Source organism: Xiphophorus couchianus, chromosome 13 (assembly GCF_001444195.1).
Source record: "Xiphophorus couchianus chromosome 13, X_couchianus-1.0, whole genome shotgun sequence".
NCBI classification, from domain to species: Eukaryota; Metazoa; Chordata; class Actinopteri; order Cyprinodontiformes; family Poeciliidae; genus Xiphophorus; species Xiphophorus couchianus.
Genome location: NC_040240.1, coordinates 20,348,005 through 20,366,939, shown reverse-complemented (window position 1 = coordinate 20,366,939; position 18,935 = coordinate 20,348,005). Strand labels below are relative to the sequence as shown.

General features: G+C 36.1%; 2 protein-coding genes across 2 annotated transcripts; both read left to right on the top strand.

Annotated features, from left to right (window-relative positions):
* Positions 1-1,336: 1,336 nt before the first annotated feature.
* Positions 1,337-8,945, top strand: LOC114156296 (toll-like receptor 13). The gene is made up of 5 exons (XM_028036652.1): positions 1,337-1,466; positions 1,775-1,837; positions 2,660-5,177; positions 6,401-6,518; positions 7,495-8,945. The coding sequence occupies exons 3-5, from the start codon at positions 2,705-2,707 to the stop codon at positions 7,718-7,720; spliced, it is 2,817 nt and encodes a 938-aa protein (XP_027892453.1). The 5' UTR covers positions 1,337-1,466; positions 1,775-1,837; positions 2,660-2,704; the 3' UTR covers positions 7,721-8,945.
* A 1,565-nt stretch (positions 8,946-10,510) lies between these two features.
* Positions 10,511-16,394, top strand: LOC114155396 (toll-like receptor 13). Its single transcript, XM_028035268.1, has 4 exons — positions 10,511-13,220; positions 14,318-14,435; positions 14,880-15,128; positions 15,822-16,394. The coding sequence occupies exons 1-3, from the start codon at positions 10,793-10,795 to the stop codon at positions 15,112-15,114; spliced, it is 2,781 nt and encodes a 926-aa protein (XP_027891069.1). The 5' UTR covers positions 10,511-10,792; the 3' UTR covers positions 15,115-15,128; positions 15,822-16,394.
* The last annotated feature ends 2,541 nt before the right edge of the window (positions 16,395-18,935 follow it).

Here is an 18,935-nt window from a genome sequence, read left to right as displayed (position 1 = left end):
TCACAAAATCCTTGAATGATTGAAAAGATGTTCAATATTATATAATTTGAAGAATGTATTTATATTTTAACAGTTTAACTTGTTTCATCAATACATTCTGGCACAACCGGCCCTTTAAGAACATTCATGATCCTGACTTGAGTTAGTTTGACCCCCTGGTTTACATAATTATTACTTAAAGCTTCTGATGACAGTTTTAATGTTTTTGCATTAACTATTTTTATATTTTTGACTTGTATTTAGTACAATTTTCCATAAATTGTCTGATAGGAAACAAAGCAATAAATAAAAAAGCAATGAAAAGGTTAGTGGTCTTTGCATAAATATATGTGGTAACTTAAGTTTTATTTACAGATTCATTCTTCCTCCTTTTATATAAGGAACTGAGTAAAAAAAAGTAAGAATGAAAATTCTGTCTACAGCACCATTTTAGCAACAACTTCTTGAAAAACTTTACTTTGCTGTGTGGTGTTTGTTGCCCAGTACTCATCCTTCTGTTGATTATACTTTTAAGTCTGAGATAAATGTAAATAAATGACAAAAATTTTAAACAAATATCTTTGAAAATGACAAGATTGAAAAATTTGTTCTGTAATATCAAAGGATTGTTGTAGAAATTGAATTTTGGTGAATTTCTGGGAAGTACCAGGCGTGAAATTTCCTCTCTACTAAATTTTCTAGTCAACTATTCAGTGGTTTTAGTTGCGTTTCCATTACAAATGTGCGCAAAATGTTGACAATATTCTGCTAACGTCAAAAAAAATATATAAAATCAAACAAATATCAAAAAATCCCCAGTTCGAAGCAGAAAATTACATTTATTTCAGGCTGCACTAAGGCGCCGGTCATGTTGCAGCAGTTGAATCCAAATCCAAGCTGAAAAAGAGGCTGAAGGTAGCAGTTAGTTATTTTAACAAAAAAGATAATAAACTTACAAATTTATAGAGACGGACGGCATAGGGTTGCAAGTAGAAGCAAACGCTAACGGGGGAGAAGGGAAAACATAAATCTAGCCATAAAAAAGGAGAATTAAACACTAGAAATAAATAATAAACTACTAAGAACAAACTGAAATAATCAAAGAAATATACAGAAAAATATCAAATGATCAAAGGGTTGTTTTTATGAACACAGAAAACCATAAAAACAACCCAAGAACCTGACAGTGCCACTTTGTTAGCAACACCTCTATACTATATTCTATATTTGTTTTTATGCTAACTTTGTTAAAATGTCGTCCAAATATTCACACTGATAACTAAACATAGATTCAACTTGAAATACTGTCCACAGCGAGTTGGCCTTCAGTTGAGGGTTTCAGCGAAAGAAAAGAAGTTAAACAGAGTGAGCATACGACAAGACTTGTAGCTTCCTGTTTGTGTATTTAAAGAACCGAGACATGACACAAATCTCCAAAAGAAGAACCTCCAGTGCCAGTTCAGAATAATGCAACGCAGACATCAAATGTGAGTAGCAGAAACAGTTACTCTTCTTTTCATTATCAACAACAATAATGGCCATTTAGATGCTAAACTAAAGTTCTTTCAGATGAGGTTGTCGTTCTTGTTAAGAGAATATACCTAAGCTGGAAACGACATTAAGTAAAAACGAACAACAAAAATAAAAAATAGTTACATTTTGAACAATTTTCAGCAACAGAAATAGTGAAAAAGATCCTCTTAAGAGTTGAAAGAGGTTATTGTTGTTGATAAATGGTTGGAGATAAACCAACCATTTATCTCTTGATAATTTTTGTTCACCATGTTGTTTACAGTTAAGATGATGAGTCTGGCATGGAGCAGCTTTTCCTCTAGTCCTCAGCATTTCAGTATATTCTGTAAGTTTATATGGCTAACACTATTTTCATAAATACAGACATTCTGGTGCTCTGGGGGTCTTCTGATTTGTTCAAGTAACTTTAGCAATTTTTATAGTTTGCATGATTTTTATGATGTTATTAATACATTTAACGTCTCTGAACACGGTGCTGGATCACAAAACTGCTCAAATTATGTGTCACTATTTTTGGGATTTTTCACCAGTTCTATGTTTTGTCTTTCACGTAAATGTGTAAAGATTATGAAATTATGTGTAGCTTTTTAACAATTTTATATTTTGGATGGAGTTCCTTCAGGTGTGGTAGTTTCCTATCTCTATTTATTTTCTGTTTCATGAGTTTTATTCACTTTTCAAAAATAAATTTGATGTTTTGTGCTAATAATGAGCCAGGTAAATCTGGACTAATTCATAATTTTGTATTTATTATGAAATATTGCTACGGTTACTTGAGTAAAATTTCTGGATTCTCTGCCCACTTGTTTTAGCTAAACAAGTAAATTTAATCAGAAATTCACCAGACAGAAACACGGCTGCAGATTTTGTAAAGTTTCAGAAGTTTTATAGTTTTTTTTGCCTGATACTGTTATTTTTTATTACTGATATGACTTATTGTCTTTTTTATCCTTGAAATACCAACATTTCCATAGAACTTCATATTTTGGTCTGGATGATAGGGTAATGATTGATATTTTGATCAGTTACTCAGTACTTGAGTAGACTTTTAACCAAATATTTTTTTACTTTTACTGAGTAAAAATATGTTGAAGTAGTGCTACTCTACCCTTCTCTGATCTTACATTTGTGTATCTTTTGCATGCAGGTAATTATTCTTGAATGACATTGTCAACTACCTCAAACTAAAGAAATGGCCACTGCTAGACATCGGTCTTCATGCTTCGTTCTGCGGATTCTCCTTCTTGTTGTTTATTTCAATCTTTTACTTCCTTACGTGCTGAAAAAATGCACAATACGTTACCAGGAGAATCCCTCTGCTGATATGGCTTTGGACTGTGCAAACAGGAAAATCGAAAAAATCCCCAAAGACATCCCCACAGATGCAGTTTCACTGAACCTGAACAACAACTGGATGCAGAAAATTAATGAAGGAGATTTTTCTGGCATGTCAAAGTTGAGAACTCTGGATTTAACATCAAATCAAATTGCTCATGTTGATCAAGGGTCTTTTATTGATCTGATGTTTCTACAAACTCTCTGCATGGGAAATAACAAACTTAATGTCCTGACAAGCAACATGTTTCAGGGTCTGCACAACCTTACTGTTCTTTTTCTCAACAACAACGGTATTCAGGTCATTCATACAAGAGCTTTCCAGTTCCTCACTAGCTTACAAACTCTAGATTTAGGAAACAACAGGCTTCGACAGATCACCGACATTCAGCCTGTCCTACAGTTACCTCAAATCACGATGCTTGGACTTAAATGCAATGGGTTTTCTTCCTTTGAGACCAAAGACCTGCTGCTGAATCAGCCGTCAAATCTTAAAGAGTTGGATATTTCCGGTGATTCCCTGACAATTTTCAGCATCTCTACACCCGTCTTTCCTTACCTCCAGAAAATAGAGATCTCCATGTGTTTTTGTTATAAAGACCTGCAATGGGAAATCCCTGACAAAGAGTTACTGAGGAACATATCGTTTTTATATCTCGGGAGGTCTATTCTTTCTTTCGAAGGGATCACAAAAGTCCTGGAGAGTCTTGACTCTTTAAGCCATCTAAGACTAGAAGCCCTGAAGATGCATCTTTACGAAGGACTATTATCTACAATTTGCAAAATACCAACACTGAGGAGGCTGGATTTGTTTAACAGTCATATCAACAATTTGCCAATTAAACTTGAAGTCTGTTCTCAACTCACAGAGCTTGACATGAGAAAAAGTGATGTAGACGAACTGCCTGAAGGGTCACTGGGGTCAATGAAGCATCTCCGATCGCTAAACGTTTGTGACAATCAGCTAACCCAAGTTCCACATGATGCGAGAAGTTTCAGCTCCCTTGAGATCTTTAATCTGAATTACAATTACATATTAGAGTTGACCTGTGAGGACTTTGTGAACACAACACAACTGAGAGAGCTTTACCTGAAGAGAAATCGCATTAGCCAAGTGGATTACTGTGTTTTTCTAAACCTTGAAAACCTAAAGCTTTTGGATCTGAGTTCTAATCAACTGATGACATTTGAAAACAACATTTTTTTGCCAAAGCTTGAAATTTTAAACATAAACCACAATGAAATAGTTTTCCTAAAGATGCTTGATTTTCTTGGTTTCCAATCCCTGAAACAGTTGGAGCTAGGAACAGTTTTCTTTGATGGGATGACACAAAGATCATTTCATAAAGTCAATAAACTGGACAATATTATTTCATCTCGAGACAAAATATGGAAATTAAAGCTCTTGGAAAATCTAACAGTAGAATTGAACCCTCAAAACCATCTCAGCAGTCTTCAAACAAACTATTCTAGAGATATCATGGTCTTTAAATCAATGAAAAGATACACAGTAATCTGCAACATTTTTTGCTTTCCATATCAATTAGCAGATATACTCTCGTCTATGGGATATTTGGAGAATTTTACAGCTGTCAAAATCTTTACTGGAGCTCCTCCTTTAGGCATGTTTTGGTCCAATCCCTATCTCAAGAGTGTAACTTTCACAGAGACTGATTTTTCAGACGTGGGTCCAGAACTCTTCCTTCCGATCCCAAACCTGCACAGTCTTGAGCTTTCCAAATGCAACATCAGCTCTTTGGATTTTCTGGTGAAGGCCAACCTTTCAGCACTCAGATACCTGAAACTGACCGACAATGAACTTGATATGATTAATGACACTGTGTTCAAGTCTTTCCCCTCTCTAACGTACTTGGACCTGGACAACAACCCCTTCACCTGTAACTGCTCAAATGCAGGCTTTATCCAATGGGTGAAGGACAACAAGAAGACACAGGTGGTAAATGCTCATCAATATAAATGTTCCACACCTGTGGATAAACGAGAAAGTTTGTTACTGGAATTTGACGTTCATTTGTGCTGGGATGATGGCAGATTTTTCTACTTCATTTCCAGCTCTTGTCTGGTTGTTCTGACTCTTCTCACATCGTTCATCTATAACTTCCTGTGGTGGCATCTCACCTACACCTTCCACCTCTTCCTAGCCTATTTCTATGACAATCAGAGAAGGAGAAAGGAAGTCCTTCATCGGTTTGACGCCTTTGTGTCCTATAACGTCCATGATGAGGGCTGGGTTTACAGGGAAATGCTCCCAGTGTTGGAGGGACAGCAGGGCTGGAGACTCTGTCTGCACCACAGAGACTTCCAACCAGGTAAATAAAGTCTTTTAACTTTTTATTTTCATGACGATACTGTTGAATGACTGACGTGGTGCTGCGACAGACTGGCGACCTGTCCAGGGTGTACCCTGCCTCTCGCACGAAACGTTCGCTGAAGATAGGCACCAGCACCTCTCCCAACCCCACTAGACCCAAGGGTGTTAGAAAATGGATGGATGGATGGATGGATGGATGGATGGACTGACGTGGTGGATTGAGAAATTTTGGTGAAATTTTTACAGTAACTTTCTTTAATCTGGACATTTTATGAAAAAAATCACATGCTGCATATTTTTTCTACTTCCACTTTTATCTCTACTGCTTTTAAAACCACCCAGCTTGGTTTCAGCTGTAACTTAATGTTTTGTAATGTGTGGAAAATTACCCGTTTCAAAACTCTTCCGAATGTAACGTCAGAAACCGGCAGGCACTGGCCTAGTGACCCCAGAGAAGTCCACCCTGTTACCTAGCAACCTCAGGGAAAGCCCAGCCCGTCACCTAGCAACGCAATCTGAGTTCCAATCATGTGCTGTACTATATCTCCCAGAAAAGACAAGTGAAATGTTTTGTTTTATTTTCCTGGCTCACCATTCAGAAAGCATTTGATGGATTCTTGTTTTTTGTGCAGGTGACTTTTCTTCTGCTTTTCAAAGATGTACGGTTGTATAACTGCACATCTGTTCGCAGCCATTTTTAATTATGGCTTTAAGATCGAAAACTGCTGCTAGGTGGTCACAAATTTACTCGTAAACTTCAGCCAATAAGTGAAGGAAAGTTTTGCACCAGAAAACGTTTTTGTTTCAGTTTAATAGCGCCCTTTAGAAAATAAAATTATTTTTTTCTTTTTTATCTAAGTTAACATTCTTGGTGGTTGTTGTGATATTTTCCTCGCTAAGCAAAAATAATTTAAAAAAACAAACAATGACTATATATTAAGCATAAATCTTTCAACAGTAAATTAACTTATATGCCGGTAATGTCATAAATTCATTACATTATCAGTGAAAGGTCCTAATGACAATAACATCAAAAAATAATCCATTAATTGTTTTTACTTGTCAATTTGAGTTGTTTATAGTTTTTTGTTTGTTTGCTGAATTAAAAAATAAGTTTAGCAATTCTCTTTGTGTTTGTTAATATCCTGTTGTTGTTTTGTTTTTTTACTTTAATCAGAAATGACAAAACATGCACTTAATGCACCACATGTGTGTCCGCAGGTAAACCCATCATAGAGAACATCACTGATGCCATCTATGGCAGCAGGAAAACCATCTGTGTGATCAGCCGCAGCTACCTGCAGAGCGAGTGGTGCTCCAGAGAGATCCAGATGGCCAGGTGGGGGCGCTGTCTCTTTTTATAAACAACAAAAATAAAACTTTATGGAGTTTTATATACATCACCAACTAAATAAATCCAGCTTTTCAAATTGTATTCTGAGAACTTAATAGAAGAGGATTGAAGATGCTTTTAACATATGTAAAATAATTTGTGGGCGTCTTTCAAAATTAAAAACAATGCATTTTTTACTTACAGAATTATATGCTCTAAATCAGTCCAAAGTTTTGTTCCTGGACCCAAGACTGGCTAATTTAAACAACTCGTGGGCCACAAAAATCATTAAATTAAAAATGAAAAAAATTGTTTGTGATTTTCCTTCTTTAGTTTCACCTGTTCAATAATAAGCACAATTGTAATGAAATCTATAAACCCTTAAAGATCCAAAACATTAAAACGGCTTTGGACTGTTGCCTTTATTAAAAGAAAAACACAATTTCAAAATATTTGGAGTCATCAGTTGATTTCTGGTTTGTCGGCAAACTTTTTACAGTTCTTGACTTTTAGTCAGGGGGCTGAGCGAAATCCTTTCAAGGACCACAAATGGCCCCTGCTCTAAGTGATTCTATCTCTTTATTGTGACAATCAGGGTTTACAGCTCATGAAAATTAAATATAAATATACATAGATACTGAGATTTATTGAAGTGGAGCATCTGATCAATGATTGATGTGGAATACATGCTTTGTAATTTAGTTTTTTCTTATGGCCTTTTTTTGGCAAAACTCTGTCATAGCAAAAACTTGTCAAATTTGTAATAATTTTTGCATTCGTTTTTCATCAAATTAGCAATAATTTATAATCAGACATTGTCACTTAATACAGGAACCACTCTTGTTCACATTTAGGCAATAATATTGCCCTTTAAGATTAAAAGTGCACTAATTACGCTGAATGGATTAAAGCTAGCTTTAGAACTAATCAATATTCACAAATATTGACAAATGATATCTCTCTTTCACCTGACTTCTTTTAGCTTTCGCCTGTTTGATGAGAAGAAGGATGTGTTGGTCCTGTTGTTTTTAGAAAACATTCCTGCTCGTCATCTGTCTCCATATTACCGCATGAGGAAGCTGGTGAAGAAACGCACCTACCTGAGCTGGCCTCAGGCTGCACAACATCCAGAAGTTTTCTGGCAGAACGTCCAGAGAGCTCTGCAGACAGGGGGCGCTCTCACTGAAAACGCGGACCCGCTGACCTGAGAAAATGTGAAGAGTTGTGAGATCACGGTTGAAATTAACCATTCATTAACTCTATTTCAAGGTGTTAAAATGGCAATGCGATGCAAAATGAATTTTTCATGCTTCACATCATTTTATGTAATCAAAAACAAACCTGGAGTTTTGTCTTGATTCTTTTATGCATGCGTAGAAATCCTTTAATCTCCATGGCAACCATTCAGTCGTGCAAAACGCCTGGGTGGACCTAGCTCCGCCCTCAGGGTGCAGCTCCTCCTTGGAGCTTCTCGCGACTCTCCCACTCGGCTCCTTCATGCTTCTTTTTGTTATTCACTAATTAGTGCACACAGAACAAACATTGGTGTGTGCAAAATAACTGGATAAGAGAACGAATAACAGCAACAAAAATAAACAAAACAAAAAGGACTTATGCATTAAGATGGATACAGCTCCTTCAGACTAGCCAGCAGCTTTCTGACTGGTCTAATGGAGAAACAGTGTCGCTGATGGTTTGGCATAAATGTAAATAAATGTCCAACCCACAAGACTATCCTTCAAACACACATTCATGGAACTGCCATAGCATTACTTAGTTAAGAAAGAGCTTGCGAGACAAAGTTGTTAGATTTGCAAATAAAGATTTTTCTTCATGTGTGATTATGAAGCATTACTTTGCACTGCCATTGTGAAAAACCTGCAGGCGCTGTCTTCCAATGTGCAACAAGTTGCTGCTCATTAAGCAGCATACTGTAGTTCAGTTTTTTCAGATGCAAAGAGTAGTTGAGTTTTGCCGTCAGAGGAACTGAAAGCTGTTACTTGTCGCCTCGTTTATGACTCAGTTTCTTGCAGACAGAATTAGACTGCAATGCATCTGTGCAAACTGGAGGTCACACATCTCATCAGCTTTCTGCGATGTTCCGCTTTCTGATTGTGAGGAGGATTTCTACTGAAGTTAAACCCATTAAATTTAAGAGACAAAAGCAGCTCAGACTCAACCTGCCGCTACACCTGGAAAAAATGGCAGTTTTTTTTCTCATGCAAACACTGTAAATCTTTGAAACTTTAGAGCACTATTGTGTTGACATGTGAAAGAACAACTTTTTAATTGTTTTATTTTCTGTGCCATCTGTTCAGTTATATCTAGTGGTTTTTTTCAATGTCTTGTTCCCATTATGTAATTTTAGCCTTTGTCTTATTTTACTACTTTATTCTTTTGTTTAAAATAAAATCTTAAATTTTCTGTTTTCAACCTGCAGGAATTTGTTCCTGAAGTTTGTTCTCTTTCTGTATAAAAGTGTGAAAATGACCAACAAATGGTTTATTATACAAATAATATCATGTTGTACTCATGTTATATCCTACATGATCATGGGGAAGACTGTTGAGTTCTTATTGGTAAACTACAGAAACTAGAGAAGTTGGCTGGTGACAAATTGCTGTATTCAAGAATATTATTGGAGAGTTTGGTGCAGGAAAAGAGTCTAGTAGAAAAAGGAGAATGTTAACCTTGTACCAAAGTACAAGGTTAACATTTGCCTTTTTGCACACTGTTCCCTGTATGGACATACTTTTCGATAGCACTTTTTTTTTAAGAAAAAAAATTTGATTCCCCTTTTTGAGGGGCTTATAAAAGTGGCACATCCACTTTTATAAGCGTCTCTCTTAAAGTGACTGACAGTATGAAAGAAGAGCTTCAGTTCGGTCAGATCTACACGAGCTGCTGCGGATCAAACGTGAGTACTGGAAACACTGTATATTACTGTATATTACTATACTATTATTATTTACAAAACTAATTCTAACTATGACACATTCAATTTACTTAAAAGTTGGATTGTGTTTTTTAATCTAAAATAATAACACATTTTGATTTGTTTAGATGCCTTTTTGGAAAATTTGGAAGAATTTATGATTTCTGTGGATCAAATACCAGATAAAACAACTCAACGGCAAGTTAGGGAGAAATTCCAAAACACCGTTAACTTTCTAAGAAATAGTGTCTTTAGGGTTGTTGTTTTTTTGTTGGTTTCTCTCAGCCGGAGGCGTCATCAGCTTTTGACACAGTTACTGTTCACCCATGGAGACAGACAGCAGCTATAACTGGATTTCCAGCAGTTCTTCTTGTTACTGCTCATAATTATAAGTAATTCCAAAGAATGATTTTGAATATTTTAGTCAACTCTGTGTTAAACTGAATAGGTTAAGTAGTACAGCACAAGACAATGCTATCTACCACTGTTTTTGTTGTTAACTGCCTATGAAAGTGTAGACAAAAATGCTGCACCTATGCGTTCTTCGTACGTGCAGAATACGTCACACCTCCGCAGGAAGTATTGCTGAAATGTCCCGCTCTGACACCTGGTTTCAAAAAGTACTACAGCCAGAGAATTGCCAGAAACATGTAAATGGGCAGCAGGATCACAACAAAAATGTTACGTTCCTAAAGGTTTTAAAGTGTGAAAGCTAGAAATGGCAAATTTTGAAAAATTCCACCAAAGTGGGTGGAGACAAAAAACATGGCGGAGTATGATGATGGATGGGGATGGTGGGGGGTCAAGATGAAAGAAGCACTGTCCTCATCTTACAGAGGTGGATAGAGTACCCAAAATTTATACTCAAGTAAGAGCAGTACTACTTCAACATATTTTTACTCAAGTAAAAATAAAAAGTAGCCTTCCAAGAAATGACTAAAGTAAGAGTAAAGAAGTATTTGGATAAAAAGTCTACCCACGTGCTGAGTAACTGATCAAATTACCAACCACTTAATATTTAAAAATTACATAATCAGAAGGACAAAAATATAAAGTGAAGTGGAAATTTTGGTATTTTAAGGACGGAAATTTAAATAATTTATAATTCATAGCCAGCACTGAGGCAGTTTAGGTGAAGTATTGTAAAACTAAAAAACAAAATCACATCATGAAAATGTGAAAATATACATTTACAACCTTAACCTATTTAGACGATTGATTTGGGGGTTAGTTACACCTTTTAATAAGTTTAATGTTCAAAGTACAACTTTACAGCTACAAAGAAATTATGAATTTGTGTAAATGTCTTTGCAGGTGATCACCGTTGAATGATAAACTTGCAGTTATGGCCACCAAAGGAAGTTTGTCTTCATTCTTGATTCTGAGACTTTTCCTTCTTCTGCTTCACTTTAACCCTTCTCTGCTTTATTTTCTAAAGAACTGCACTATACTTTATCAGGAGAATCCATCTGCTGATGTCTATGTGGATTGCAAAGAGAGGAAACTTTTAGCTATTCCTGATGACATCCCTAAAGATGCAGTTTCATTAGAATTTGGTAGGAATGAGCTTCTAAAACTTAAACAACATCATTTCCATGGTTTGTTCAAACTGAGGATTCTTGAAATAAGATCAAATAAAATTGCTTCTGCGGAAAATGGATCATTTCTTGATTTGGCTTTCTTAAATACACTCAACATGGGATGGAACAAACTTACCAGTATAACAGCCAATATGTTTCAAGGACTATCTAATCTTACCCAGCTTGAACTCAGTTTTAATAGGATCCAGTTTATTCATAAAACCGCATTCAATTTCCTTGTCAGCTTGCAATCTGTAGAGTTGAGTGGAAATAAAATCCAACAAATCACTGAAATCCAACCCATCCTCCAGCTACCACAGATACAGAAACTTAAACTGTTAGAAAACTCATTATCTTCTTTTGAGACGAAAGACCTGCAGCTTAATTTCTCATCAAGTCTTAAAGAGTTGCATGTCTCTGGGGATAACATGCAAATGTTTAGCATCACAACTCCAATTCTTCCTCACCTCCAACTTATAGAACTTTTACGCTCAATCCAGTCTTCTGAAATAACATGGTACATATCGGACAAACATTTTCTGAGAAACATAACACATTTATATCTTGGTTGGAGAGTACTTCTCTTTAAAAATATCAAGACATTAATGAAGAGTCTCGACTCTCTATCGTACCTGAGCCTAGACGCAACAAGCAGGTGGATAGAGAGAGGACTTTTGTCTACAGTTTGTAACATACCAACACTGAGGAGTCTGGATTTGACGTGCAGTGACCTTCGAAATTTAACTTTTGAACTTGCATCATGCTCTCAGCTCTTAGAGCTTGATTTGTCTTTCGGTCAAATGGCTGAACTGCGAAAAGGTTCTATACAATCAATCAACCGACTACAGTCGCTGAATGTGACCAACAACAAACTCACCATAGTTCCATATGATATAAGAAACCTTGCCTTCCTTGAGGTCTTAAATATGCAAAACAACACAATCCTCACATTAACCTGTGAGGATTTTGTGAACACAACAAGTCTTAGAGAGCTATACCTCAATGGCAATCGTATAACTGATATCAAAAGTTGTGTGATTGAAAAACTTCCTAATCTTATGGTTTTGGATTTGAGCTATAATCTATTAATGACATTTGGAGACTCCTTTGATATTCCCCTACATAAGCTTGAGATCTTGGATGTAATCCAGAACCCCATAAAAACGCTAGACGTAAACAAATTTCAACAACTACAGTCTCTAAAAATGTTAAATGTGGAAACACAGCTTTTAAATAATTTACCGGTCTGCAATGACTTACAGCTCTTGGACCATCTTACAGTATATTTACGCCCTCGAGAAAGCTTTAAAACCTCTGTTTCAAACTATTCTGAAATACACATTAACGCACACTCACTGAAAAGTCTCACATTGATTGCCAAAGACCAACCCACTGACTTTGATACAGTAAAAAAGTTTCTTATGACTCTTACACCTGCCGAAACGTTTACAGCTACAAACATCTATGGAGACCCTCCTGATGGAAGAACATTTAAGTTTACTCCTCAGCTGAAGAGTCTAACTTTAACAAAAACTGATCTTTTGATTGTAAAACATAAAATGTTCCTACCAATCCCACACTTGCAGACTATGGATCTTTCCGAGTCTGAGATCAAGTCATTGGATTTTCTGATGCTGGCCAACCTTACAGCACTCCGGTATCTGAAACTGACAGACAGTGACATCTCTGTAGTCAATGAGACTGTCTTCCAGTACCTTCCATCTCTAACATATTTGGATCTGAGAAATAACCCATTTACCTGTGAGTGCTTAAATGCAGGTTTTATCCAGTGGGTAAAGAGCAACAAGCAAACACAGGTATTCAATGGTCATCAGTATGAATGTTCCTTTCCTGTGTCTAAACGTGGTACCTTCTTACTAGACTTTGACGTCAAGACCTGTTGGGAAGATGGCAGCTTTCTTTACTTCATTTCCAGCACTTGTCTGGTTGTTCTGACTCTCCTCACATCCTTCGTCTATAACTTCCTGAGGTGGCATCTCAAATACACCTTCCACCTCTTCCGGGCCTTTCTGTATGACAGCAGGAAGAGAAAGACCATGAACCCTCATCAGTTTGACGCCTTTGTGTCCTATAACGTCGATGATGAGGGCTGGGTTTACAGGGAAATGCTCCCAGTGTTGGAGGGACAGCAGGGCTGGAGACTCTGTCTGCACCACAGAGACTTCCAACCAGGTAAATAAAGTCTTTTAACTTTTTATTTTTTGACAATACTGTTGAATGACTGACGTGTAGAAGACTGAGAAATGTTGGTGACTTTGTAAACTTTCAAAAACATTAATGTTCTATAATGGGGACATATTATGAAAAATTCACATTTTTCTACTTCTATTTGTATTTCTACTGCTTTTAAAAACCTCTCAGCATGGTTTTGGCAGTAAGTTAATGTTTTTTAGTGTGTGGAAAATTACCCGTTTCAAAACTCTTCGGAATGTAATGTCAGAAATCAGCAGGCACTGGCCTTCACCTAGTGACCCCAGAGAACTCCACCCGTTACCTAGCAACCTCAGCAAAGCCCAGCTCATCTCCTAGCAACACAATCTGAGTTCCGATCATATGCTGTACTATGTCTGCTGAAAAAGACAAGTGAAATGTTGTTTTGTTTTACTAACTAATCTGAAAGCATTTAATTGTTTCTTGTTGGATGTGCAGGTGACTCTCCTTCTGCTTTTAAATTTAATAATATTTGGATTTAAAGTGACAAGATGACCTAAAATAGCTGAAAAGATCTCAAAATAAGCTGAACTGATAAGACTAATTTCTTATTAATTAGGAATGATTTTGTGCAAAAAATGTAATGAACATGTTTCGTATAGCCAATAGTCTTATCCTAGCCTGTTGAAGGAAGAATAATAGGTCACATTTAATAAAACTTCCTAAAATAACTGGAATGTCAGAATGTATCTGAGAATGAAGAATAACCCATTATTAAATGCTAATTTATTTGCTTTTTTTCAAGTATCAACCATTGGTGGTATTTTATATGGGAGGCCATCCGGGGCGGTATTACAATTTGGAGGCAGAACAACCCTTTAAAAATAAAACTGAATTACTGATCTGACAAATTATACGATGATTTCATACATGTGTAATTTAAGTGAAGTTGGCTCCCCCAATGAGAAGAGTAGGTGGCCATGAGAATAAATTTGATAAAGCTACATTTTTACAAACTGCATTTTTACAGACAGAAGTTGAACTGGAGGCTTTACTGTATTTTATGTAGGCAAAGTCTTTTTAAGATACAGCTGAAAATACATATGTCGTATTCACAGGTAAACCCATCATAGAGAACATCACTGATGCCATCTATGGCAGCAGGAAAACCATCTGTGTGATCAGCCGCAGCTACCTGCAGAGCGAATGGTGCTCCAGAGAGATACAGATGGCCAGGTGGGGGTGCTATTCTTGAACTTTATGCTTTTTAAATGGAGAAATTAAATGTATGTCAATGTATTCTTCATAAAGATTTATGTTTACAACATATATGCATTGTTTGAGGTTGGAGGGTGGAAAATGTGATTCTTCTTTGACAAGAGCTAAACTAACATCTGTACTTTTTGGTGTTAGCTTTGTAGTTTTAGTAGATTGTCAAGGTTTTGGTTGCTTATATTTAGGGTTATCATGCAAGTTCATCATACAGTACAACAAGCACCACTAATGATTGCTTCCCATGTTATTTCACCAAGAAGTGTCTTTTTACCCAAAATTAATATAACATTAGTGGTTATTTGCAGCAGATATGATAAAATCAGGTCTGTTCAGTTACACTTATCGTTACACATTTATGAACAGCGTCAGGAAAATATCTGATAAGTTTTCTTTGCCATCTTGCAGCTTTCGTCTATTCGACGAACAGAAGGATGTTTTAATTCTGCTGTTTTTGGAGGAGATTCCCGCTCGTCATCTGTCTCCATATTACCGCATGAGGAAGTTGGTGAAGAAACGCACCTACCTGAGCTGGCCTCAGGCTGCACAACATCCGGGAGTTTTCTGGCAGAACGTCCAGAGAGCTCTGCAGGCAGGGGACTCAGAAAACACGGACCTGCTGACTGGACCGGCAGGATGCTGAGAGAGAGCTACACGGTGAGTAAAGCAGAACAATTATCAAATCTTTTCTGTCAAACTATGTAACTTTTGAAACTGTTAGAATGTCTTGACATAAAATCTGTGAAAAAATTCAAGCTCCTCTGCCTTCTCCCAGTACTAACTAGAAACAACCAATCAGAGCCAGTGGGAGGGACTTGTCGCTGTCAATCATGCTCACCCCAAGCCCCTTTTGCTCTCTGCTCCAATACAACTTCTCCCTGTCAGTAGAGCCTGTTGTGAATCCTAAGGCTAGTTAGCATGTCGGCTGATGAACGTATTGTTTGTAACGGTGAGTTGTTTCTTTTCCGTTAGCATATTTAGCAGCAAGTTCACAAGGGTGATTGGCAGCGCTAAGACACTCCTCCTGACCCTGATTGGTTCTTTCTGACCAGGTGCGGTTAATTTTTTCAGACAACTCAGTGAGAAGGTGGAGGAGTGCAATGTTTTTACTAATTATCTGTCTCATAACAAACTGTCATGGTGACAGTTTCAACAAATATGTAAAAACATATTTTTTATAAAAACTTATGTACTACAGGTTTAATGTATTTTTAAGATGTGGACCTTCAGTGAAGATTTATCTGGTCCAAATCTATGGCTTCAAAAATGTTCCTCTAAAAGGTTTAAAATGTACAAAAAAATATCAACACCTATTAATTCATCCTCTTTATTTTGCTCCTCTGACTTCAGGCTTCAAGCTGCTCCTCCAAACCAGCCATGAGAACTACACGGTGACAGACGCTAGAAGAAGTAAAGTCCTTCCAGCAAGTTCTTGATCTATTCACAGAGGAATATTCCTTGATCATCACTCAATGGAGATTCAACGAATCTCACTTTTTACCTCTCCTGAAGATACACCAATAAGTGTATTGGTGTTTGCTAAACAGTCTTGTAATCTTTGACATGTTATTACCTCCTTATCAGTTTTTTCTTAAAGGAGAGGACGGTATTATGTAAAATGGACTTTTTTTTTATCTTTACATCATGCTATAATGATATTTTGTTTATAAAAACATGCCAGGATGTTGTTTTGATTCTTTCATGCACGTTTGAGAAATCCTTTAAACTCCAGCAGCCACCATGTGAGGCGCTTGATCTCACAAAGCTCCGCCCATTTCCACAAAGATCCGCCCATTTCCACAAAGCTCCGCCCATTTCCACAAAGCTATGCACATTTCCAAAATGTTCCTTCATTCCCTTTCTTAGTTCCTCCGGACTAGTGGCAGCAGCAACTAGCAAACAATTGTAAACGGCATAATGGAGTAGCATGCAAGGCATCAATTTGCAAAGTCAATTTTCTGTTAAGCATATTTATAACAACTGAAGGTAACATATTTACTTTATTGTGGTGTAAAATGGTCCCATTTGCATTATGAGATTTTTTTTTTCTGATCTGGGCAAAGATGAGTCCATTAATGCTATGCTATTTGTGTTATTCTGAGAGAAACAGAAAACAATCAGTGTTGCTGATCTTGTGACTCTCAGTTTCTCATAGACGTTTAAGAACGCTAAAGTAAAGAAGAAGCAGCAAACAAACAGGAAGTGGCTGCACATCAGGAGGCAAAAGTCAGATTTTACACACCAAAGAGTGAAGGCCATTCCAGTTTGTCACATAAATATTGTCACACCTACCTCGTCAACCTCATGTTGCCTTTTTTAATGCAAGATGGATTCCTATTTCAGATTTAGGTGTTGCAAGTCCTGCTTCTGTTTTTAGATGTTTGCATTCTGTGAAATTTGAGACATAAAGAGATCATCTGTAACCCGATAACAGTTGCTTACTCTAAAGGCAATAACCGTTTTTTCTTATACATTATCCTACCACATCTTGTGGTTTTTAAATCTTATTCTGTAAATATTGGTTTCTTTTTAGTTTTATTGGTCTCATGTTTTCAAGCACCTCAGAAGACCTTAATGCTACTTATATTTTAATTGCCTTATTTGCATCATATCTTCAGTGAAAATAGTTTGTTCTGTGTTTTAATAATTAAACTTCCTTTCATTTTTAGTATTAATTTGATAATACATTAAATATAAAATATTGGATTCTGACTCTTTTCTTTCATATGTTTTATACTTCTGTATGAAATAAAAGATAAATTATTTGATTTGTTCCAGATAAAACACAGAGAATCATATTCACATAATATGCAGTAATTAAGAGCAAAATGAAAAAAAAAACGGCTTTTAGAAATAAAAAAAGTTATTTTGTAGACTTGTTATCAAAAAAGGTCTTAGTTAAGTTAGCTAAGTAAACTTTTTTTCCTTCAAAGCTTTGTTTTAGATTTAACTACTGTATTTTTCTATCTATTAAATCTACTATAAAAAATAAATGTGATTATCCCAGCAGGTTCCACGGGATTTTTTTGGTCTCTGCTTATACCAGGATGCTCTCAATATGTAAATTTAATCAAGATGAAAATTAGACGTAATTACATTAAACTGATATCACGAGAGTTTGGATGAACACAAAAGTGACCAGCAGAGGGCGCTGGAGTTCACAGAGCGGTACTGAAATAATATTTCACAATGTTTGATGTTTGAAATATTCAGCAAAGGTTTTGTTGAATGGACACAATTTTAAAATCATATATTTGAAAGAGAGGACTGAGTCTGTCAATGATGCATTAGTTAACTTATCAAGGAACTGAAACAATACAAATACAATATAAATAAAAAATATTGAATTAAATAATCATTTTAGGCTTATTTGACATTTCTCAAAACTATTAATGGTCAAAGTTCAACATTTAAACATTTAATTCACACTCAAATACTAACTGATCATATATTCTGATTTAATATTCTAAATCAGAAAATTTAATATTTTAAAATTAAATATAATTAATTTAAAATTAATTATAATTTCTTTTAATTTAGGGTTTATTTATTCTGCTTGTGTCGGGGTATACAGCATATAAAGTTAATACATTACAACTTTAAATGCTCAAACATTTAAAGCTATGTAAATTCTGTTATCTTAAAGACTAAGATCAAATAAATTATATATTTATATACATAAATAAAACAAATTCAACAAATTAAACACTTTTTTAAAACTTTTTCTTTACTATGAGACTTGTGAATCTAATACTTAAAATGGGTATTAGTTTTAACAAAATAAAGTACTTCCATTAACAATATGAGGTATTTACTGTATATATTCACTTGATCTCCAAATAGCACAAAAGACAGAAATGAACATTAGAACAACAAATCTTGTGAACAAACAATACGTTTCACTTAATGTAAATAAAAGCTACATCCTGAATCTTTAAGAACCACCTCTAGAGACCAAACTATAAATACTGCATGACGCTCATATATGATCCTTATTTCCTAATTTCCGCTCCTTATGGAAGATATTTCTGTTTATCCTAAGCTGAGGAGGTTCTGCATCTGAGACGTTTATCTGAAATCTTTGTTGTTGGTAACCGGTTGGTGAAAAGGGTTTCTTTTACTCTCAGTGTTCCGTTGGGGCAAAAGAGGCATGCCATTTGCCGTATGGCGAACAGGAGGGGTGTCAGGTCTGGTGCTGGCAGGACGCAGGCCTTTGGGAAGAAGCATGCAGGGATGGAAACAAGGCAGGTGGAGAACAGTGAGCTACTTCAGGCTCATGAACTACAGAGGCTTTGATTCCCTTTAATGCCTGGAAAATGCAGGACATTATTCATTTTAACAGCTTGGCGGACCCTGAGGACACCCAGAAAGATAATGAAGACTTTGTGAAGAGACTGAACTGGCGGTGCCTCCCAGGCCTTTAAACAAATGTATTGTTTATAAGATCCACACAACGTTCAGGAA

Coding starts and splice junctions, on each gene's coding strand:
- LOC114156296 (XM_028036652.1), top strand. CDS start 2,705: ATGGCCACTGCTAGACATCGGTCTTCATGCTTCGTTCTGCGGATTCTC. Junction 5,178..6,400: donor CCACAGAGACTTCCAACCAG/GTAAATAAAGTC, acceptor GTGTGTCCGCAG/GTAAACCCATCATAGAGAAC. Junction 6,519..7,494: donor AGAGAGATCCAGATGGCCAG/GTGGGGGCGCTG, acceptor GACTTCTTTTAG/CTTTCGCCTGTTTGATGAGA.
- LOC114155396 (XM_028035268.1), top strand. CDS start 10,793: ATGGCCACCAAAGGAAGTTTGTCTTCATTCTTGATTCTGAGACTTTTC. Junction 13,221..14,317: donor CCACAGAGACTTCCAACCAG/GTAAATAAAGTC, acceptor TCGTATTCACAG/GTAAACCCATCATAGAGAAC. Junction 14,436..14,879: donor AGAGAGATACAGATGGCCAG/GTGGGGGTGCTA, acceptor GCCATCTTGCAG/CTTTCGTCTATTCGACGAAC.